Below are 25783 nucleotides of genomic sequence, written 5' to 3'. Positions count from 1 at the left end.
CCAAGGGAGGTGTGTAAGAGTATTTTGGGGCAGCTGCGGAGTTTCCTTCAGAATTCGATATCGTAACGATGTAGCTTCTTCCAGTTGAATTGATGTGTAACAGTTAACCTCATAAGCATGCTTCCTATGGAGACAAGAGGAAGATGGAATTTTTAAAAATAGTGTTATTTGATCCATAATTAAAAGTGCACCTCCGTATTATGTATTGCTAGAAGTTTTCCATTTAAGTTAAGAGTAAACTGTCTGCATTTTATTGTGTGATAAAATCTTAGTCAAGAGATGCTCCTAGACAGAAGATGTAACCACAGACTCGAGTACACATGTTCATGATATGATAGGGATAAATAACTATTCTAGCTATCAATAGTTCGCAAACTTATTCGTTCTTTCTCTCGACCTACATTGATACATCACCTGACTATATAATATACATTTCAAGGACGTGCCGCTTGGTTAGGTAATGTAGGTAGTGTCTACTCTGAATAAAATAGATCGATAGTAACAGTTTCCTTTTATGGTGAAATATGCACATAATTGAATAAAACTATGAAGGCTACTTTGATTAGACCCTAACTTTCAATCGCAGTATTAAAGCTACGCATAAATACCGCTACAGTATACACGTGCTACGTATATTCTTACAACAACGGGAGACACTTCGTAATTAGGTTCCAAATTATGGTGTATCGAGTGACAACACAGCTTTCATTCTTTGATGTAGCGTAGTTATTCAGCACAAGATAAGTCATGACTGAATATACTTAACTAAATGGCGTTCTATTCTAGCCCACCACAAAAATTTATTCACGTAACAAGTTATTAATTTACAATACAACCGTTATGTTGGGTGGCATGCTATGATTTGAGGGTTATTACTTTGCCTAGATATCTGTTTTTAACACCGAGATGAGGATTTATATTTTGGCAGCATCTTAATGGCTATGCAACGACGGAAACGAATAGCTCTTTCAAAATCCTTAAACATTCACACATACTTAATCATGTACACACACAAACACAGTGGTTGCTGAATATCAAGTTATAGTTTATTATCGTTTAGTATTCGGTGAGACGAAATTCGATTAGAAGTTCTGTTGCTTATAGTTGTATATACATACAGTATAAATGTGTCTGTGATAAAGTATGTCCGGACGGTTTTGTTGATTGATTAATCCAGTATGATTATTATGATAAAAATATCTATCTAGAATTATATTTTACATTATGTCAAGTAGTATTTAAGCCAATAGGAAAGTGATAACATATCTATTAATGATAGGCGTGTTATTACTAGTACACTCCCAGATATTAACGATTAGAAGTTAACGGTTTCTGCGAAAGAGTAGTGGGTAAATATTTATTAGAAGCAGTTGCACAATCACAAAACGGACACATAAAGTTTATACAAAGCACTTGCAAACAGTCGTACATATGCAGGAGAGTATGTGAATCTTTGTACAAGAATAAGCATTTATTTATCATTGTTGATTCACATTTACAAGGTTTATCACTCACTGTTTAATCTATGGAATCACCAAATGAAGTAAACAAAACGTGGAAGACAAGTTCATGTAGTATAGATATGGAAAACACCTCTCTATTGCTAAAAGCAGTAAAGGAAACCAGTCTAAATGAATATATACAGAAATTGAAACATGTAGCAATTGTACGCTATGTTCCTTCAAAATTTAACCTAGAAATCTGGAAAAATTCTACCCTGAAAACACGAATGTTGTATCTCTGTCTTCTTGGATTATATTTGGTTCCATTAATTGATAATTTCCGTATTGCGTGGTTTATAGTAGAACATCTTTTATCAAATGATGGTGGAGATGCTTTAGCAAAATTTCTGGTTATGTTTATAAAATTGTTCTCAACTACAACTGCTCTAATCATTATCTGGAAACGAGATGATATAAATCACTTACTCCAGGAATATGAAGACTATGTACCACTACATCAGGATGAAAGATTTATGGAGAAATACTACAAATTTGGAATGCGTTACCTCAAATCTAATGTCTGTTTAAATTTTCTGTCCTGTTTTGTATTTCAACTTATTTTTCCCGTAGTTTTCCAGGACCCCCTTTATTTACTGGACATCTTAACTTTCCCTGTATTAAGAGACAGCAATTTATATTTGCTTATGTTGATCATAAGTTTTCTATCCTCTATATTCAGCCTATTTATTTATCTTCCTTATATAGCTATAGAAGGTATATTTGAATCATTTTTCATTGATGAATATAATTATTTGTCAGAGATATTCAGAAACTTCATACACCAACAAGGTAATCGGAAACATATGCTCGAAGAACATGCAAATCGCAGTGAAGGATTAATTGAACTAATTAACCAACATGCAAAACTCTGTCGATTATTAAATATTGCAAATAAGGTATTTCAGTTTCTCACTGCTGTGATTTTATTTCTGCACATGATAAACCTCTGTGCGATAGCATATGAACTTTCAAATAACCTAGTCACTGCAAAAAGCTATACATTCCAAATTGCTCCTGCTGCAATGAGTGCAACATTTTGTGTATGTCGGCTCTATTCAGGAATTAAGATTAATGACAGTGTAAGTATTACTTTGTAGTATTTTCTAATGAGTAATTTTTTAATGATTAAATATCTTCTCTATTTTATAAAGCATGTATATTTAAGGATATTCGCAGACATGTCTGTTTTGTTGAGTATCCCGCTCAGCGATAACGTGATTTCAGCTTCACTCTCATACTGAGGTGCATTGGTCAAGTTTTTTTTTATACTGTAGCCTCATGCTGACCAATTCCTTGTGCGTAGATTTGGTAGATGAAAATCTTTGTAAAATCCATGACAAAAACACACACGTGTTTGTGTGTATGTGTGCTAGTGTCCGTGTGAATATATATATATATATATATATATAATAATATTAGGGAGTAAGTCCAAACTTACAGGGAAAAATTAGATTTAGGATTAAATCTAATTTTACAGTATAAATATAAATTAGAGATAAACCCACCATTAGGCAAATCAAACAGTGAAAAATATAAAGCAAAACATAGAAATAAAATTAATTAATATAATATACAAGACATATTTAAAAAATTTCAAAATTTAAATTATTTAAATTTAAAGTTAAAAATTTTTAATTATTAATTTATATTTATAATTTATATATATATATATATTTATTTATTTTTCTAAATTAAATATATATAACTATCAAAAAGTATTAAAAAGTTTAATATAAGATAAAAAGTATTTTTATTTTTTACTTTTTATCTTATATTAAACTTTTCAATACTTTTTGATAGTTATATATATTTAATTTTTAAAAAAATAAATATAAAATAAATAAAAAATGTATATATATACATATATTTATATATATATTTATAAATTTATAAATATAAATTAATAATTTAAAATTTTTAACTTTAAATTCAAATAATTTAAATTTTGAACTTTTTTATATATTTAGTATATTATATTCATTAATTTTATTTCTATGTTTTGGTTTATATTTTTCACTGTTTGATTTGCCTAATGGTGGTTTTACCTCTAATATATATATATATATATATACATACATACAGGGTGTGGTCAGTAAACTGTCGACACTGTCACGCATATAAAATCACCATTGGCTTCAACCACGGCCGCCAGAGGACTTCGGAATATCTTGTAACGCTTCTGGACGGTCTGCTTCTTTACGTTGGTTAATGTTCCACAAGACTTGTCTTCAGTTCCTCTTTTGTGTTACAAGGGGTTTTGCTGAACTCTCCCAGAACTGCACCCCACACATAATAGTCAAGGGGATTGCAGTGTGGGGAGTTTGGTGGTCGGATTTTAGGGGAGATGTATTGCTCATAAACACACACATCGCCCGGTCTGAGATTCGAACCCGCGATCTCTCGACTGCGAGTCCGCTGCTCTAACCACTATGCCATGTGCCTCCACTCCTTCAGACTGGTACAGTTAAATGACTTGGATGCAGCCATCCTAGGCTTTTGTCAGCTTCAAAACGTAAACAAACACAGAAAAAGTTCATGAAAGGCGAAAAATTATAAAAACACAGAAAAACCTCGCAACATATGTGTAAAATACTACAAAAATTTAGGAAAATACCTAAAATAAAATTTTAATTCATATAAGCATAGGTAATGTACGTTTTGTAAAGTTTTCGCAAAAATAACGAAATCGAAGAATGTACAGAGAGACCGCCTGCAGAGAAGATTCACCACAGCGTGACATTAATAGAACATATAAGTTGTCATATGTTGCTATGGTAACTAGCTGTTAATACCTTGCTGTCTGTTGATTGGCTAAAATTACACAAATTTTACAATTTTAATTCTAAATAACAACAGATTCTTGAATTTACGCCATGAAGCAATTGGTTGAGTGTAATAAAAATTCCAAACTCCATCCCAAATTTGATATCAATCTGTGCAAAATGAAAGGGGGCTGATTTTGTGACTCAAACTAAGTAGATTTCTGTACTTCAGCTGAATAGTAAGTATTAGTGGCTGGCTTCGAGCTGCAAGTGCTGTTTTACCAACGAAGGAAAAATAGCAAATATGCTGTATTGGAAATAGTATATCGATCTTAGGAGAAAAATACTCACCTTTAGTTTGGCTCCTATTTGAATGAAAACCTTAATCTTCAGGGAGTCAGGCTTGATCATCGTAATGTGTAATCGGAGACCTCCACGCGAAATTACATCAAAACGGTTGCAAACCTTGTTTTGCAGTCTGGCAACGGTACCAAAGTCCATCTTGACGAGGTATGAACTTGGAAATGACAGGGAAAATATTTTAGCCTCTGCGTACAGAAGAGAAAACCTACGCTGAACGTCCTCTTGGATCCAAAACAGGAATTCGCCTATTTTTTGAAATCGAATTTTCATTTAATCATCTGTTTCAGGCTCCATAAATTCTTCCTGGATTTTAATGTCCACGTCATAGACGTTAGCAATGAATGGATCAGCAGTCCAAATCGGGATATCCATTTGTACAATATCTGCAAAGTGTTCTCTCATGTCTGCTTGTAATGCCCGAAGGTGTGCGGCATAAATTTGGCGATGCTTATTGCTAATTATTTTCTTAACATTTATAACGCTTAAAGAATTATAAAATTCCCTTCGACAAAGATTCCTCTCGAAGAAGTTCAACTTGGCCAAGAATGCTGTAATAGCACTCATAGCTTTATGAAAACTGATATTCGTCCCCTGTAAAACCAGTATGAGTGTTGCATTTGTTAAAAATATTGGCAAGGTAGACACAGTCTTCATCTTACTTCGAAGGTTTTCTCATACCAATTTTCATTTCGTCCTTGTAGAAACTCAATTATAGAGTCAAAAAGGAAAATACTTTCCCTTTGAAAGCCACTTCACTTCAGTATGAAGAAGTAATTGTACGAACTTATCGTCATTATACTGTCAGAGCTGCCGAAAAACTCGCTCACTGAGGGCATGGCGCTTAATAAAATTGATAACATTGATTGCCACCGGCAAAGACTTGCTGAACGATTCCCTGAGTTTCTTCGCAGTCAGATTCTGTCAGTGAATCAGACAATGCACAGCAAAAACAGATGGATTTTCTTTTTTCAGAAGAGAAATGAACACCTTATGTTGACTGACCATTGCTCTTACGTCATGCGTAGCGCAAAGAACAATATTGTTGAGGGGCAAAGCATTTTCTTAGAATTATGCGCTGACTGAGTTAAATGTTGTAACCTCATAGATGTCTAGGCAGATTCAAAGCAAAACGCAGCTCCTTGAGCAATTCGTGTTGATGGAAGAACCTGATATTTCTAAACAGCAGAGACTAGTTTCCGCAGAGTGTTATCTCATGAATTTGTAGAGCAAACTGTTGATTTTAAAATGCTGCATAACTTTTGTTCCACGTTATCCGCCATTTCATCTATTCGTCTATTTATTGAGTCATTATTCAAAGGAATACGTTTAATGGTCTGTACGGGATTCTGATGAAGTACAGTTGAAAGAACCTCACTGATGACAGGAACCAACAATAATTCACCTGTGGAATGGGGTTTACCGCACTTCGCGAAAATATTATAAGATGAAATAAGTCCGTAAACATTAGACGCATTAACCTGAGAAAATGCTGAAGATAAAAACATTGTTTTGTTGAAATAATCTTCTTTTAGGGAGTGAAAATACTGCAAGTCCTTATCTTACTTATCGGGATGCTTCAAATCGAAGCGCCATTTCAAACGTGATGGTTTCATCGTCTCATTAGAAAAAGACTTCTTGCAGACTATATGCATTGGTGACAAGTGGTTAGACGGTGATGGAATGAATCTAAACTGCAAATAATCGATGTTGTATTGTCTGCACTTTTTTCCTAAACGATGATGCCACAGTTTTCTCGATAAAATCACGCTACTGTTCACCTATATATACAGATCAAAGTTTTATAAACAAACTTGCTTTTATGAGTCCTGGTAAATGTGATAGTTTCAGCGATTTAAATACAATAACACTAAAATATGCAGAACACGGTTGAGCCGGACAGCAAGCGTTTAGCAATGAAAAAAAAACACTGTGTCAATGATTGAATTTAGGTGGGGAGTATTTTACGGTCAATAAATAGTGCAGTAGCAAAGTCCAAGCGAAGTCATGTGTATTTAAGGAAATAGAGTGTCTAGGCGAATAGAAACAACGATGGAGACATTTTCCAGGTCAGTAAACGCAGCTAGAAGATGAGATCGTGGTAACTGGGATGACACCAATGACCTGCAAGTAGATTCACCATGAGTTTTTACGGATCTTATGTATACATACATTCATATAATATATTTGGGCACTTTAACAAGAACTGAAGACTGGGCCAAACTATAGATTATGTACACATACATTCATAGACGAAATTATGCTAAAACCCCTCATATCGTAACTATTTTCACGAATTTTTACAAAATTCTTTCGATTCTGTTTTCCGCATAATGAAATTGAATCGATTATGCAAGAAAAAAACTTTTAAAATTTCAGCCAATCAGAACGCAACGCGTTCGCTGCTTCTTCCACCAACGGGGCTGTGGGGAACATCGGCATGTCAAAACATTGCTACTTCGCTTGTACACGCACACTGTACTAACACAGAGTTGAGCGTTCGCTATCTCACTTCTAATGCTCGTCGCACACGCTCACACGCTCACATCTAACATTCGCACACTATTTGCCATTACACGTTCCTTCCTTATTCATCTATCACCCCTTCCTTTTTCATTCATCTATCACCCTTTCCCTTCTCATTCATCTATCACCCCTTCTTTTCTCATTCATATGTTATGACAGGAAAACACAAGACTATTACTCTCTTTACTCTTTACTCTCTTACTTGTTTCAGTCATTTGACTGCGGCCATGCTGGATCACCGCCTTTAATCGAGCAATTTAACCCCGGGACTTATTCTTTTGTAAGCCCAGTACTTATACTATCGGTCTCTTTTACCAAACCGCTAAGTAACGGGGACATAAACACACCAGCATCGGTTGTCAAGCGATGTTGTGGGGGACAAACACAGACACACAAACACACACACACACATATATATACATATATATACATATATACATATATACGACAGGCTTCTTTCAGTTTCCGTCTACCAAATCCACTCAAAAGGCTTTAGTTGGCCCGAGGCTATAGTAGAAGACATTTGCCCAAGGTGCCACGCAGTGGGACTGAATCAGGAACCATGTGGTTGGTAAGCAAGCTACTTGCCACACAGCCACTCCTATAGTAAGAAAGATTATCTTTCTCGTTTCCCCTTCCCCTCATGGTGCGCATGCGCAGCATCTTTGCGTACTATGGAATCAGAGCTATTCGCCACGATAATGTATTAAATTCTTGCTTCTGATTGGCTAAAATAACCAAAGTTTACAAATTGTTATGGCTAAGAACATTTTAACTATAGATTTATGGGGGAAATAAATTTTATTTTCATAATTAATATACATAACTTAATCTGTATAGCAAATTTGAAAACAATTTGAACGAAATTGGAAACTGTGACGAAGTCCACGTCGAATTTTCAGGATGTAACAGTCTCCATCGTTTCTACCTTTATAATTATTGAATACTTTAACATCCCTTGCTTCAACAGAAGTGTTAAATTACAGGACACAATTCAAATGCCTTGACGCTCCTATGCTGCTTAACTCAAGAAACACAAATCAAGCCAAAATCTTGAGCTTGAAGAAGCTTTCTTTAAAAGTGCCCTTCACAATTCTTTTTTCAAGAAAAGACCATGTTGTTTAGAGTTTCTTTCAAACTTTCATTTCATTTTTAAAGAAAAATAGTCAAACAATAAACATTTCAAATTCAAGCTGGACTCTGTTTTCAGTTGATATTTGGAAACGAGCAATTCTGAGCACTGGAAAATGGAGCTCTTTAGAAATAACATATGAAAAGTATTTTTTCATTTGTATACACACACAAACATATACACGCACTCACACTCACTCACACACACCCAGACACACACAGACAGACACACAAAGACATTCAGGCATGCACAAATATACATACATATAAATAAACACGTATGTACATATGGATATAAACTCAGATTTATATAGAGAGATATCATCATCGTTTAACGTCTGTTTTCCATGGGTTGGACGGTTCAACTGGGGTCTGGGATACCAGAAGGCTGCGCCAGGCCCAGTCTGATCTGGCAGTGTTTCTACAGCTGGATGCCCTTCCTAACGCCAACCACTCCGTGAGTGTAGTGGGTGCTTTTTACGTGCCACCTGCACAGGTGCCAGACGAGGCTGGCAAACGGCCACGATCGGATGATGCTTTTTACGTACCACCGGCACGGGGTCCAGACGAGGCTGGCAACGGCCACAATCGGATGGTAGATATATATATATATATATACATAAAATTATGTGTATGTGTAAATATAAACATAATTGTTAGTTTTATAAACGTGATTGTGTGTATGAAATCACTTACAATCATGTTTGAATATAAGCTATTCATTTATAGATTGACAAGGAACACTAATTAATCTTTAATAAAATCATACCATTAGCGAATTGTATTGAATGTATGTATAAAGGACATCATACTGATAAAACATTCACACATGAACTTCACTATTCACAAGCGCATTATATTAAAAGCCAACTGATTCTAAATGACATCCATTAAAAATATTGGAAGAATACATTAGGGCGCGGTAAGCATTAGTATACATACAACCAGAATTTATGTTGAATCAAAAATTACTTTCATTATTTGCCGCAGGATTAAATGTTAAGCTAATATTCGGACGCTTAGTCCTACAAAATCTATGATGAGATAATTCAGTTTAAGCAGATACCAATATTTTTGGCCTTACCATCTTTACCAAGAATTGTTTCAAACATGGAATTATTACATTCAAATGTGGAAGTATGTGGCTCGTACAATATAATTACCGATCATTCTAAATCAAATGCGATTAAAGATACTATTCTGAATTCATTTCTGCTAAAAATTAAAAAGATTTCCATTATGGGATACTTTCCTTATGCGATAAATGTAGAAACGTGGAAAGTTTCTGGAATAAAGACACGAATACTTTATATATTAATCCCATTTGTGTATTTAATTTCTATGATTGATATTATACGTTTGCCTTGGTTTATCATAAAAAACTATTCGAAGGAAAAGCTTGGGCCACTCTTTGGGAAAAGTTTCCTCCTTTTGCTGAAGGCATATCCATGTATAATTTCAATAAACATGTTTTGGAACAGATTTAATATCAACAGGTTAATCCACGAGTTCGGTACCTACATTCCAATAAACCAAAATGCTAAATATATGGCTCGATATAACACCATGGGTACATATTTTATCGTTTATAACGCATGCTGTATTGTCGTGGTGAATTTTGCTCTCTACATCATTATACCTATGACACTGGCAGATCCAGATTTCTTCTTTGATGTCATGGCTTTCCCGATATTACGTGGGAGCGAATTATTTTAATTAGTTTGGTAATTAATTGGATGATAAATTCATTGGTGACAATTTTCATTGCACCAAACTTTATCTTACTCGTTGGATTACTGTTAATCATGATAGATGAGTTTAAAGTTTTATCACAGACACTCCAAGTTTATTTTCCCGAAAACCAAGACGATCATACAAATATATCTCCCACCCAAACTCCTTGCATTGATATATTAGATAAGATAATTAAGCAGCATCGTAAACTTTGTCGCTTACTTAAGATTAACAACAAAGCGTCTTATGTTACGGTCGCCATTACATTTTTTCTGTCCATTATTACTTGTTGTGTACTAGCTCATGAAATCTCCAATGGATTAATAAATCAGAAAGGATATATAATCCAACTGATTTTTGGAATGGGACTAGCATCATCTAGTTTCCTAATGATATCTAAAGGTCTTCAGCTCAATTTCAATGTAAGTATTTGGTTTTCAAATTTTCCGCTTCAGTTATATTAAATGCCTATTCGTTTAGAAACGCGGTTTAAATTCAGGTATTACTCGTCATTTGTGTTTAGTGATGTTAGTGTGAGTTGTTACTGTACCTATTTAAACGCCCAACGCTTAACAACGTATTGTTGATTGAGTAGAGCAAAAACTTGAAGTTACGTTTGAAGCTTGTTTCGAAACATAACCTCATATTATTTTGTGAATCGTAATAACACGTTCCGTGATTATTACATACTCAATATTTAGATATATACTCTAAATTCAGGTTCTTCATAGGTTCTATTTCTTCAAGAGTTTTCCATAACAAACCCGTGGAAAAATACACACGGGAAGATCCGAGCAATGGTATTGTGATATTCGTGAGAGAGATGGATGCGGGATTTGTCAGAACGCAGACCTTCGCTATTACTCGTAGAAGGGGTCAAGGGGACATATTCTGACAGTCAAGTACAAAGAAGGCCCTTTGATGAAGGCAAAGAACCTCCTGAAACTGCTGATGCACCCTGCTGAGCTGTTGATTATATGCTTTTCCCAGATCAGAAGGATTTATGCCAAGACCTGTTAGACAAAACGCAAAGTACAAGGAGACTTGCCTACAATTCTTGAAATGTCACACGTATCGTAAAGAAACAGAAACCGTGATAGTTTTTGTAAGTGCCTACGGTGAAGATCATGTGATGATGCCCTATATATTTGAATTGAACTTAGCTTCACTTACACTGCTATGTGAAGCTGCTGGGTGGTGTGTTGATGCCTGGTCGGTGAGGGTTGCAGCTGGAATGCTATGTGTGACCACAGGTTTCTGTTCCTTACGACACCTCCACAAAGAGTTAGTGGTACGCTATTCGAGTCGCGTGTCTGAATCACATCCTTGTGTAACATGACGGATCTGTAACATGGCGGATCTGTAACATGACAGATCATTCGTTTCACGTTCACCCTACATGAAGCAACGTAGACACACATACACACACACTTACATGCACATGCGCACACGCACGCATACTGGCTCACACATGTACACACACGCACATACACACAAACACATACACGTACACGCACAATAATACATGCACACGCACACACTGATATGCACACCCACCCATGCACACCCACGCACACACACGCACACACTGACATGGACACCCACACACGCACGCACACGTACACACATACACGCACGAACTCGCATGCGTACTTGCACGCACAAACGTACACGCCCACGCATACAAACACATACACACACTCTCACACACTCACACACACTTATATCGAGCCATATTTAGAGTGTTTAGGCCATGTTTAGAGTGTTGAAATTACGATAGCAAGATCGCGGTTTAAGTCCGTCGAAATAATGGTGACTTGCGTTCCTCACGTTAGCAGAATAAAATCATCTCACGTTGCTCTGCGATCACTTGGACACCTTACGTGTCGTACACCGTGCAACTCTTTTGACCACAATAACTAAATTATTATGCAGGTCGTTCCGCAAAAACTGAATACTCATACGTCGTCTTCGACGGCAGACTCCCTTGTTTATATAAGTATAAATATGTGTGAACGTGTGTATTTAAGTGTGTGTGTGTGTGTGTGTGTGGTGTGTGTGTGTGTGTGTGTGTGTGTGTGCGTGCATATGTGCTTATGCTTGTGTGTCGATGTATAAAGCAAAAAATATGAAGCACAAAATCACACAAAATTGATGAATAATTTCAGAAATTCGTTTCTACCCCAATTTCTCCAAACACTATCAGTTTCACTTTCCGCAGCTTTTGTTCGATAGCTAGACACAATTATTATCAATATGATATTGTTTACTCCCAATATACTGCCAGTGGACATTTCCTGCCCTATTCAAAGCTGTATAAAATTGAAATCATTAATAAAATTCTGACTTGATTTTCTTTGTCATTGATAAAGCTTTTTAACATCTTTTCTCTGAATTCGACACTTCAGCAATAGTGAAACAAAATTCCCATTATCAGTTTTAATGTTCTTACCAAAATTATTATAATCATTTTTATCATTACGGTATCATATTTTATTCCTGTTCATTAAAGCGATAATAGACCCGAGATTGGGTTGGGAGTGACCGAATAAGCTAGATTTGTTGCACATTGAGTAATATTTATGATGTTTGGAGAAGTTTTCTCTCAATAATTTAAAGAATAATCTTGGTAGACCTTTCATTCTTAGCTAAAAGGGAGGGGGGGGGGGCGAACGAAATTGCCTGACGAATCCAAGATTTTGTATCAAAAGTGGGCTTACGATATGCTGTTTGACTTAGTTTGCCATATGTAAAGCTATTCCCGAGTTTATTTATATTTACATTTTTATTTTTATTTTCATACTTATTTCCACCTTCATTCAACATAAACCTAACTTTATAATTCTGTTCATATTTACTATTCTTATTACTGTCATCTGTATGTCTATTATCATCCTCATCATCCTCGGTCTCCACATCGGTACTATTATTGTTGTTGTTGTTGTTATTATTATTATTATTATTATTATTGTTGTTGTTGTTGTTGTTGTTGTTGTTATTATTATTATTACTTTCATTTTCAACTTTATCTCCTTTATTCCTATCATTGTTAAACTTCATTTTATCTGCACTAATATTGGTCGTTATTGATTTGATGTTAGCTCCTAGGGGATCGAATAGAGAGTTTCTGCTACCTGAGATCTGTTTCTTATCATCCATGATGCTGGCCAGTTTTGTTTTTAATTTTGTTTTGTGTGTATATCTAATATTATTAATAAACCCGCTTTATTTTAAAGCGTTATTCTAGATAGAGACGTATTGATTAAAAATGTTTTCATTAGCTGACAGCTTTGAAAACCTAATGGATATTACAGTTATAATGCTATTGATGGTTGATTTAGGATGATTGGAGGATACATTGATGTACTGGAACGCTTGGTTTGGTTTTCGAAAAGGGTAGTATAGGTTAGTATTAAGATCAAGAGTGATATCCCTACAAACTGTTACTTTAGGATTTTTCTCGAATAGAATGTTCAGATTATGAAAGTCTTTCAAAAACTCCCTTAGCTCTTTATTCAATCTTTCAATCTGAGGATTCGAATGATTAGAGACAATAAACGATGTATCATCACTATAAATCCTTCCAGCGAGAGATGGAAATGCCGCTTAATCTTGTCCAATAGAAATAATCCAACGATATCCGTTATTTGTGCCGATTCCGGGGATCCTATAGTAATATTGAAGAAGTTAAAAGAATCTGATGTACACCAGTGCAGTTTTCCGTAATTTATAAGGGTCATTCTAGCTGCTTGGATAATGTCAATATCTAAACCCGATATTTCCACATAATTCCGGGCGAAAATAATTGCTCTATTTCATAAGATGGGGGAGATCGAGTATAGTAATTGGATATATCAAATTGAATAAGCGAAGATGACTCATTATATCTTAGTGTGTGTAACCAATATATAACGTCATTGGTAGATTCCCATAAGGGGAGCATTGTCTATTCTCTTATAACTGGGATGAATCTATCTAATATGGATTTGCTGATCTTACTATATATATAGTGAGAATTTACAAAAGAAAAGAAGACGAAGACGGGTGTGTAAACAACAAACATATGCATTAGTTTAACGCTCGGTAAGTGAGAAAGTCTGTTAACGTAAGGCTTAGTGGCTAACGATTTATCATGGCGAATGGATATATATATATATATAAACAGATGCAACAGTAAGCTTTGTCAGTGAACAGGTCGCGGTCTCAAAACGACGAAACTATTTTGACAAATTATATTTAAATGTTGAAGTGAGTCTAACGGTTTTGCGTGTTTCTGAAATGGCTTATAAACACCTTCCACGCTGCAGTTGTTTTCGTTCCTGCACACGATCTCAAATCAAGTCACTCTCTATGCAAGTACATCTCCGTAATATATATATGTATATATATATATATATAATTATATCTTTAAAAGAAAAAATTATTTTCGAATTCTTTTCTTTTATGAGGTTTTCACGCTAACTACCCGATAATTTCTTGTTAAGATCCCTTATTAAGAGGTTATCCTTAATTGTTAAACTTATACATATATATATATATATATATATATTATATATATATATATATAATATATATATATATATATATATATATATGTATATATACATATATATATATATATATGTATGTATGTATGTGTATGTGTGTATGCATGTTTATGTAACGAACCTTTGAAACACTGACTGAATTAGTACGTTAGGGGAAATGAAGCAAATCCATAAGGAGAATTGTTGTCAAAACTATATACAACATCGGCTAAATACCCATAGAAAATTGAATAATGTGCCGAACAAGTGATTCAAGTCTTGTGCCTTTGAAACTTCGGCTAAGCACTATGTGCCATTAAGCTATGTGAACATTTGCAACAGATACTATATTTATAAAAGCTAATATCTTAACGTTAAAAAAATATTCTCATTCAAGAAATAAAACCACACCCCATTTTTGTAACTGATATGTTTGAACGAGATTTACACCGTAAGATTCTTGCCAATGGTCTTTTTGCATTTAAACACAATAATTGCAGAGGCGTCTTTAAAAATGCCTTTAATATCTTGAATCAACGTCAATTCTGTGGGTTACTTAACATTTGTTCCTCACTGGAACTCACAGTAGCTTTTGAGAACTCTTGAATATATACACCCATAGCCACGTATAAATGATAGATATACAGTACATATGTAGATATGCATTGACTAGTATCACCTTAATTACGAAGCGAAATGTGCTTCTCTGTGTAGACCTATGTATATTTATACTTTTTAATTGTATTTGCTGAAAGAAACCTGGTTACTTAGATTAATTATCGATTATACGCTAAAGTAAATGAAGCATGTTACATAGATGGAAAGTGGTAGCGTAAATAAAGGCGTGACAATATTTTTATGGAAATTGCATTCATGGATAATAGCATTTATTTTACATCCACTAACGCAGTAAAAACGGGTTTGAAAACGTTCCGCTGTAGTTCACATGTAATCATTGAACTTAAGTTCAAATATAAATCTTCTGCCTAGTCTGCTTTCAGGAGAATTTAGATATTCAAAATTTGTAATAACTTTGCAAGGTCTATCAATTATGGCTGTTTCAGTTACGGAAACATCTGAAACATTAACTAATATTCGGAAATCACATTCCGTTCAGATAAACATAAACGTCTCTCCAAAAACAGCAAATGAAACGGCACTCTTTGAATATCTGGAGAAAATCAGACGTTTTAAAAGTGTTTGTTCTATTCCTTCTAAAATGAGCTCAGACATTTGGAAAAGAACTGAGTTGAAAACATGCATTCTTTATCTATATTTCCCTTTCATTTATTTAATCTCAGCGTATGATATTTTGCGCTTCATATGGTTTATTGTAGAAAGTTCCTCATCGAATGAGAAATATCTTTTAGGAAAATGTTTTTTTCTTTCTGATGAAAATATACCAAGGAATACTATCACTAATCCTTGTCTGGAAGCGAGTACACCTCAACGAAATGATCAGCAATGCTAAAACTTATATTCTAATATGCCCAAGGGATATATTGATGTAGAGATATATTAAATTTAATTCACATTTCATCGCAATTCAAATAGCTATTTCTGTTGTAATATCTGCTATAATCCAAATTATTTTGCCAATAGTTCTTCTTGATCTGGAATATTCTTTAGACGTGGCATTCTTTCCAGTGTCACGTGAGAAGAATTTCATTTTAATACTGAATTTCTTTACCGATGTATGCAATAGGATATATGTAGTACCATGTCTCACATTTTCCACTATAATATTGATAACTGGTATAGAAGAATTTAAATATTTATCACACAAGTTTGGAATCTACATGCAGGAATATAAAGACTATGGACTCTTTCAGAATCCTATAAATCTCAATACGCATATATATATATATATATATATATATATATATATATATATATATATATATATATACGACGGGCTTCTTTTCAGTTTCCGTCTACCAAATCCACTCACAAGGCTTTGGTCGGCCCGAGGATATAGTAGAAGACACTTGCCCAAGGTGCCACGCAGTGGGACTGAACCCGGAACCATGTGGTTGGTAAACAAGCTGCTTACGACACAGCCACTCCTGCATAATATTTTAAGGATATAATTGCATAATATTTTAAGGCTATGAACAGGCCCAGGAGTGGCTGTGTGGTAAGTAGCTTGTTTACCAACCACACGGTTCTTGGTTCAGTCCCACTGCGTGGCACCTTGGGAAAGTGTCTTCTACTATAGCCTCGGGCCGACCAAAGCCTTCTGAGTGGATTTGGTAAATGGAAACTGAAAGCCCGTCGTATATATGTATATATATATGCATGCGTGTGTGTCTCTGTCCCCCTAGCATTGCTTGACAACCGATGCTGGTGTGTTTAAGTCCCCGTTACTTTGCGGTTCGGCAATAGAGACCGATAGAATAAGTACTGGGCTTACAAAAGAATAAGTCCCGGTGTCGAGTTGCTCGATTAAAGGCGGTGCTCCGGCATGGCCGCAGTCAAATGACTGAAACAAGTAAAAGAGTAAAAGAGTATTGTAACAAAAATGCATTAGTTTATGTTATAATGTTTTTGTAGAGAGTTCACGCTCCTGATCTAGATTTAATTTGGTTCATGCCTCAGATGTAATTATCGGCTAAATTCCATAGATTATTAACAAAAACAGTGTCTTTAATTAGTACATACCAATTTTTAATCCAATTGAAGAAACAAGAAATAGGGTGGTTAATTTACACTAAATTTTAAAAGGGTCTAAAATTCGGTCATAACATTTTTGTCGTATTATTTCTTGCGCTGATAGGCGGCGAGCTGGCAGAAACGTTAGCATACCGGGCAAATGCTTAGCAGGATTTCGTCTGACTTTACGTTCAAATTCCGCCGATGTCAACTTTGCCTTTCATTCTTTTGGGGTGGATGTATTAAGTACCAGTTGCGTACTGCGGTCAATCTAATCGACTAGCCCCTCCCCCAAAATTTCGGGCCTTGTGCCTACAGTAGAAAATATTAGCAGATCTTGAATCCAACATCTATTTTGTGATTCAGTTTTGAAACCGTCATTCAGAATTTACATATTACGCCGATATTTTTTTTTAAATTAAGTTTCTTAGGCACCACTATAAGCAAGGTAATAGGTTTATTATATGATGATTCATATTTGTTTCTGCTGTAGGCAACTGGTACCTAATTTATCGACCCCAAAATGATGAAAGGCAAAGTCGACCTCGGCGGAATTTGAACACAGAACGTAAATATATGATGATTAATATTATCACACCGAAAAACACGGTACTTGCGGTGTGGTCTCTCGTTTGCTTCAATGAAGTTGAGAAACATTAGTGTCACACAAGCGGGGCAGGACAACTAATAAAGGCAGGATTAATATGAACCACATGTTTCTAGCGTTGAAAATGAGTTTGCTTATAGACAAAGCCTCTACAGAGAAAAAAGCAAAGTTACAGATGCAGACGATGACAAAACCTAAGAACCCAGAGGTAACCTCTGGCCCTAGTGGATGGAAGGGTTTTTATAAGTAACTAGCAGTATCGTCCGGCGTTGCTCGGTTTTGTAAGGGAAATAACTATATAAGCATATTTAGAGAGTTACTTCCCTTATATAAACCGAGCAAAAAATGCATTGAAAATGCGAAAAAATGATGGTAATTTTTTTTAAATCGTAGACTCATCGTAGACGCGCGCTAATACCCAGAAGGGCTCGATATGAATCACGACTATAGGATACCCGCTTTTGGTTAAACTGCACCGCAAAATGTGGGAGTAGTTAGGAATCTAAATCGGAGAAGACAGACTCACACACACAACTTCAGTTTTATATATAAAGATTATCTTCATACCACCGAAGGTTAATTAAATGAGATTATTTAGAAGAATAGTTTTTAATTTTAGAGGATGTTACTAGATGTTGGATGGTAAATGTTATTGTCGAATACATATACTGTGTATATAGATTTTCTTTAGTTTGGCGAATGATTCCCTGTAAAGTTTGAATCTCATGAACACTATTCAGTGTCCATTATTTACATTATTTATATTTGACGGATATTTGTCCTCATCTTGTTTGTTAACACAACGTTTCGGCTGATATACACTCCAGCCTTCATCAGGGGCTTTCAGGAAATTTCGAACCTGGGTTCTCATTCCTAAGGTATTTTACGATGTTGTTGTTGTTGTTGTTGTTGTTGTTCTTCTTCTTCTTCTTCTTCTTCTTCTTCTTCTTCTTCTTCTTCTTCTTCTTCTTTTTCTTCTTCTTCTTCTTCTTCTTCTTCTTCTTCTTCTTCTTATTATTATTATTATTATTATTATTATTATTATTATTATTATTATTATTGTTATTATTATTATTATTATTATTAATCAGGTCACTGCTTGGAATCGAACTCGAAATCTTGAGGTTAGTAGCCCGCGCTCTTAACGACTACACCATTGGCCCACGGGCATATGGAGTTCGATTCCAGGCATTGATCTGAATAATAATAATAATAATAATAATAATAATAATAATAATATAATAATAATAATAATAATAATATCAACAACTCAAGGGCTTACTAGCGATAGTCAAACAATTCAGTGACGACATCAGAATGAATTCGGCCTCGATAAATGTGCAAAGGCTACCTTTATCAAAGGAAAAATGACAGAAACATCTAACGTTAACCTTGACCAACAGAATGTCATAAAAGAACTAGACCCAGCGGAGAGCTACAAGTACCTAGGGGTAATTGAAGGGAACGGAATAAGGCATTCAGAGATGAAGAAAGGATCAGGAGAGAATGCTATCGAAGAGTGAGAGCAATACTCAAGACAGAGCTGAATGCAAGAAACAGGATCGAAGCAATCAATGCATTAGCTATACCAGTCGTGACTTACAGTTTCAATATTGTTAACTGGTCAATTACTGAAATATGTCAGCTCGACAGAAAAATAAGGAAACTGTTGACAATGCATAGAATGCACCACCCTAAGGCAGATACAGAACGACTCTATCTGCCAAGAAAAGAGGGAGGCCGTGGTCTTTTGCAACTGGCAATAACAATGAAGATTGCTACAATTGGCCTAGACACCTACCTGAAAAACTCTGAGGACTGGATGTTAAAACTTGTCTCAAAACATGAAAACAAGAAAGCATCATACTCAGTCACAAAACAGGCAAAGGAATATCTAAGTGAATTCCGAATACAACCAATTTCGGAATTAGAGATAGACATACGAGAAACAAGCACAGAAAAAGCTAGGCGCATGAAACCCGTGCCAAAACTGCGGCCTTAGATATTCTGAATAATAAATGGCAAGAAAAACCTCTCTATGGCAAATACCCAAAGAGAGCGAATAATGCAGATATCGACAAAGCCCTGACCCATCAATGGCTAATGGCCTCTGGCTTAAAATCTGAAACAGAGGGGTTTATCATAGCAGCTCAAGATCAATGCCTACCAACAAGAAACTACCAGGCCAACATATTAAACATCAGAAGCAGTCCAACGTGTCGTGTATGCAAGCAACAAAATGAAACCATTGACCATGTGGTCTCCAAGTGCAGTCTTCTAGCGCCTACAGAGTATCTCAACAGGCACGATAGAGCTGCACATATATTCACTGGGTAATCTGTAAAAACCTGGATTTGCCCCATGAAAAAACTGGTGGGAACACAAAACACCCCCAGTGCTTGAAAATGACCACATCTCACTCCTCTGGAACTTCACCATTCAAACTGACAGGAAGATAGATGCAAATAGGCCAGACATCATATTGAAAGACTTCAAACAAAGAACATGCCTCCTCATTGATATGACTGTCCCATCGATATAAACGTATCTGTCAGGACCTACCAAAAACTGAGCAATATAAAGATCTTGAAATAGAAATCAGCAAAATGTGGAAGCTGAAGACTAAACAATACCTGTTGTCATAGGTGCCCTGGGAATGATAGCAAAAGGGGCTGATAGCTACCTAACTCAGATACCAGGAAACCCAAAAATGGCAGAAGTTCAAAAGATAGTGCTCATGGGAACTGCTCATATCCTACGCAAAATACTCTCTATGTAACCTCAAGGTTTAAAACAACCATAATTTTCGGTTTAAAAAAAAACAAAAAAAAAAACTTTTTTTTTTTAGACATTCATTAGTACAAAACATCCCCACCCCCCAAATATATGGCACACTAGGCATAACAACAACATGAACTTCCAACCCTGTTGTCTCTTGAGGTCTCTGGGTGAGACTTGGAGCCAACTTGTACAAATATAAAGCAAAAGTCAAACATAGAATAATAATAATAATAATAATAATAATAATAATAATGATAATGATAATGATGATGATGATGATGATGATGATGATGATGAAGGCTGGAGGGTATATAACAACAAACAAGATGAGCACAAATACCTGTCAAATGTAAATAATGTACATAATTCCTCGTCTCTTAAGTATAGAACTGTACTATTCAGTGTCTTCTAGACTGAGGATCTTTGGATCTCATCCGTGTACTATATGTTATACATGACTTGCGTCACTACGTTGCTGGCTTTACTAACGTTTAGTATGCCAATATTCCACGCTGAACAACGACATTACTGAAATAAATAAGGTAGTTTATACACAAAACATCACTCTCATGTTGTGTCTGTAATTCACTCTCTTGCTTTGTCACTGTCTCACTCACTCGCTCCCGATTTTTAACACACGTACATAAAAACGTCCATAGCCTTTTTCATTTCGTCCCATAAATTGAGAACATATTAGAGAGATGTATGGTTCGAGAAGGATTTGGTACATTGGAAATTGAGAAGGAAGCAAATTATTGCAAATAACTATACATAGATTAACATAATTTTTATTATGAGAGAAATGTGTGAGTACATGTCTAGACTAATGCATGTATGTATTATCTTTATATTAAATGCATTTGCTGAAATTTGGAGGCGCGTGGATTAGTGTTTAGGGTGGCAGACTGACGAATGTAACAGTGTGGTATCGATTCGTGGACCAAGAGACGCGTTATATTCTTGAACAAATCTATTTATATTACGTTTCTCTTTTCCTCACCCTTCCTTCCATATGTATCCCACATGGGTTTTGTTTACATGCATTTTTATATATATTTATGTATTTATTTATATCTTATAATTCGTTTTCGATTTGGTTTGCAAGATTCTTTATTTGAGTTCTTGTGTTGAAGCATATTCTGTTGAGTCTGGGGAGAGTCATTTTCGTTTTGTGTCTTATAATGTAACACACTCACCGGTGAAATTTCCACTTATTCCTTATTTTTATTTTCTTAAACTTTTCGTTGCGTCTTGCAAACTTTTCAAGAGAGTCAAGACGATTCAAAAGGTTGCAAGACGCAACGAAAATTTAGGAAAATAAAAATAAGAAAAAAGTGGTAATTTTACTGGTGCGTGTGTTACACTAAAAGGCACAAAAAGAAAATGACTTTCCCCAGACAAAACAGTATACCTTATAAATATCTTTTTTAAATATTCATATGTGTCAATATTTATTAACACACACACACACACACACACACACACACACACCACACACACACACACACATATATATATATATACGCACCCCCTCCATATATATACATATATATATATATAAGGAGAGCTGGTAGAACCGTTATCACGTCGGGCGAAGTGCGTACCCGTATTTCGACCGCCGCTACGTTCTGAGTTCAAATTCCGCCGAGGTCGACTTTGCCTTTTATCCTTTCGGGGTCGATAAATTAAGTACCAGTTACGCACTGGGGTCGATGTAATCAAGTTAATCTCTTTGTCTGTCTTTGTTTGTCCTCTCTATGTTTAGCCCCTTGTGGGTAGTATAGAAATACATATATATATATACGGAACGAGGGGAAGGAAAAGGTAGGAACTGTCAGAGGATAATTTTATTCGTATGTTGGCATTGTTTACTTCAACAAAACACCTCATTTCATATCTCTCAGTCAGTTCAGTTGGCAAAAGTGTGTAACCCTGCAACGTCACGTCCAGTTAGGGAATATATATACGCCATAAATCCTGGAAACCGGTACTTATGAGTCAGTATGGCTCGACAGCATTAACGTTAACTCTTTCATTTCCAGAAAGATCCATTATTCATCAGACAAGCAATTACTAACAGATAATATCGATACCATAATCAGTTTCACTTTAGAGTAAACAGTAGTTAATAGAAATTGACTGCATACAGTGTATATGTTACAATAAGGGGTGTGGTTATATTTTATGATAAGTGTATACCCAATCACATGTTATAATATATTAATGAATGCATTAAAGTGGGTTGTTAAACGATTACAAAGAAACTAACAGCAAGCGAGAAACCCCAATCAAAGATATACATATTAATATTCTGTTCAGTTTTGCATTCAGGTGAATATGATTATACTAATATTTTTTGCAACTATATCAAAATCTAAGTAACTCATGGAATCATATGAATCAGGCACCAAAATATCTGAATCACATTCGGTTTATATAAGAATGGACGACAACTCTCCAAAACCCGTAAGTGAGAGCACCTTCAATGAATACCTGGAGAAAATCAGACGTCTTGCAGTTGTATCTTCTATTCCTTCTAAAATAAGTTTAGAAATGTGGAAAAGATCTGGTGTGAAAACACGAATTCTGTGTTTATGTCTCCCTTTACTCTATTTAATCTCCTCAATTGATATTGTACGCTTGATATGGCTTATTGTTGCACGTTATACATCAAACAAGAATAAATATATATTAGGGGAATTGTACATGCTCATGACGAAGGTTTTTCCAACTTTATTATCACTAACCGTTATCTGGAAACGGAATCACATCTACGGATTAATCGATGATTTCCAAACTTATATTCCAATATGTCCAAATAATATATTGATGAAACGGTACAACAAATTTGGAGCATGTACTGTTTTAATTTATATACAAGTTTATTTTGTCATAGCCGCTATATGCCAAATTATTTTACCGGCAACTTTAGTTGATCCGGAATATTTTTTGGAAGTGTTAGGATTTCCATTAACACGAGAAAATAAGTTTTTTGGGTTTATGTTGATATTAAATTTCTCAACAGATATATGGAATGCTATCCTTATTTTGTCACCTGACAGATTATATGAAGCATTAACATCAATATTCACAAAAGAATTTAATTATTTATCAGATAAACTTAAAAAGTCCATACAGGAAATTCAACATTCGAACAGAAGAATCTCTGAGAGACATAGAAATCTTAATGAAATATTAACACAAATAATTAACCATCATACTAGACTGAGTCAATTGACGAAAAGAATTAACTCACTATTTCAGTTTTCTAATGGGTTGATGGCATTTATATTCACTTTTAACTGGTGTATTATAGCATATGAAATAGCAACTGACTTAGTCAATCAGAAAGGCTACGTACTACAAGTTGTTTCAGGAATAACGTCTGGAGTATATTTTTCATATCTGATATACAGAGGACTGGTGTTTAATTCGTCTGTAAGTATCTGTTTTCTGTATTTTTAATGCGAAATTCTTTGAAAACAAAGGTGTTATTTTCCCGTCTATTTCCATGATCATCTCCATATCTGCTCACTTGGATTCCCCTTATAGCATCTCATTATCCCGCTAACTCGTGCTTTGTTAGAGAATTAAGGGTTGTAAGTTCCGATCTTTCGGGCACCACAAAATTTCTTCTACATAAGGATCCTCTCGATCTCATGTGTTTTATATATATATACTAGCTTAAGGTGACCGGCTCTACGCGTGGGTAAGAGTGTGGTTGTTACTTTCTGTTGCTTCCTTTCCGTTTTTTATCACCGCATTCTCCCACTTGATTCTCTCTCCTTTCTCTCTCACTTTCCCACTCTCTTACTCTTCATTTCTATCGGACTCTCCCTCACTTTCTCTATCTTTATCTATCTCTCTCCCATTTATAAACAACAAAGGATCTTGAGTAAGTTGAGAAAGAAAATATTTTGAAAGATCAATCATAAATATCAGGCAGTGACAACGGAAAGCTCTCCTTCAAGGCAGACAGCAACACACTAACATTTAAAAGGGACAGACGAACTTGCAAGCTGAATAAAATTTTTTTAATATTGGAAACCAAAGTTTGAAGGGATAGAATCTGAGGATAGTAGAGTCACCATGGCTTGCATTTCTTAACGACGGACATCAACATATTGGCAGTTTAACGGCTGGCGTAAAATTTTGAACTTGATGTAAAAGAAAGTTCCTAACCACGAAGTTTTGAAGTGATACTTTCTCACGACAGTAGACTCACCATGGCAAGCATTCAAAACATCTTCATCGTGGACGGCAATACATTGACGATTTAAAGGCTGGCGCAATTTTTTTAGTTTGATGTAACAGAGAATTCCTAAACACCCGCTCCTGTAAATTTAAAACCCCTTCCAGCCCCGTTTAGACATTTTTTCACATTTTGGTTAATATAACCCGATTTCATTCGGGTCTTCTCGGGCAACATTTTATAAGATGAGGAATTTTGTCCTAGAGGTCACGCCTTTCATTTGAGGAAAAAATATTTGCCATGCAAACTCGCCAGCACTTTTAACGCAGGTATGCATATTTTCAGCTCAACCGTCCACCTAATGCACACATTATATATATATATATATAATATATATATATATATATATATATATATGTATATATACGTATATATATGTACATATATACGCATTATATATATATGTATGTGTGTGTGTACGCATTATATATACAAATGTATACAAATCATATATATATATATATATATATATATATATATATATTTATATATAGAACAAACACACACACATATATAAATTAACCCAATAAATATGATTCATAATATTTGTTCTCATGATCGTGTGATGGTTGTGGCGACGATAATTCTCTCTATGAATACAGACAGATGTAGATAGAGAGAGAGAGTAACAGCGCTGGCGAAGGCGGTGTGGGAAAGCTAGTAGACGCTGTCAAATGATGTTATAGTGAGAATGTGAAAGGAAGGGAGGAAAGCGACAGAGAGAGACGAAGGAAGACAGGCAGATAAAAGAACGTGAGAAGACTTGTCAAAGTGTGCGCTTTTTGCCCTAGTAACGACACCTTTTAAGATAGGGATTTCTAACCTAGCCCACTCACATCCTCACCTCATTTTACATGTCCCTGTAAATTTTGGAATCAATCCCACCGGATCTAGTACCCTTTAACCCGTTCCAATGCCAAAACTAGACAAACACAAACTTTCTCATTTCA

The 25783-nt window shown here is 35.2% G+C and overlaps 1 protein-coding gene across 1 annotated transcript in view; it reads left to right on the top strand.

Annotated features, from left to right (window-relative positions):
• The first annotated feature begins 1551 nt into the window (after positions 1–1551).
• Positions 1552–25783, top strand: part of LOC118764605 — a 162844-nt gene continuing 138612 nt past the window's right edge. The window contains exon 1 of the mRNA XM_036505522.1: positions 1552–2581. Within this exon, the coding sequence (XP_036361415.1) occupies positions 1583–2581 (999 nt within the window). The 5' untranslated portion in view covers positions 1552–1582. The remainder of the gene's footprint in view (positions 2582–25783) is intronic.

This window comes from Octopus sinensis, linkage group LG8 (assembly GCF_006345805.1).
Source record: "Octopus sinensis linkage group LG8, ASM634580v1, whole genome shotgun sequence".
Classification (NCBI taxonomy): Eukaryota; Metazoa; Mollusca; class Cephalopoda; order Octopoda; family Octopodidae; genus Octopus; species Octopus sinensis.
Note: the sequence above shows the minus strand (reverse complement) of the source record. Positions and strands in the feature narration are given on the sequence as shown.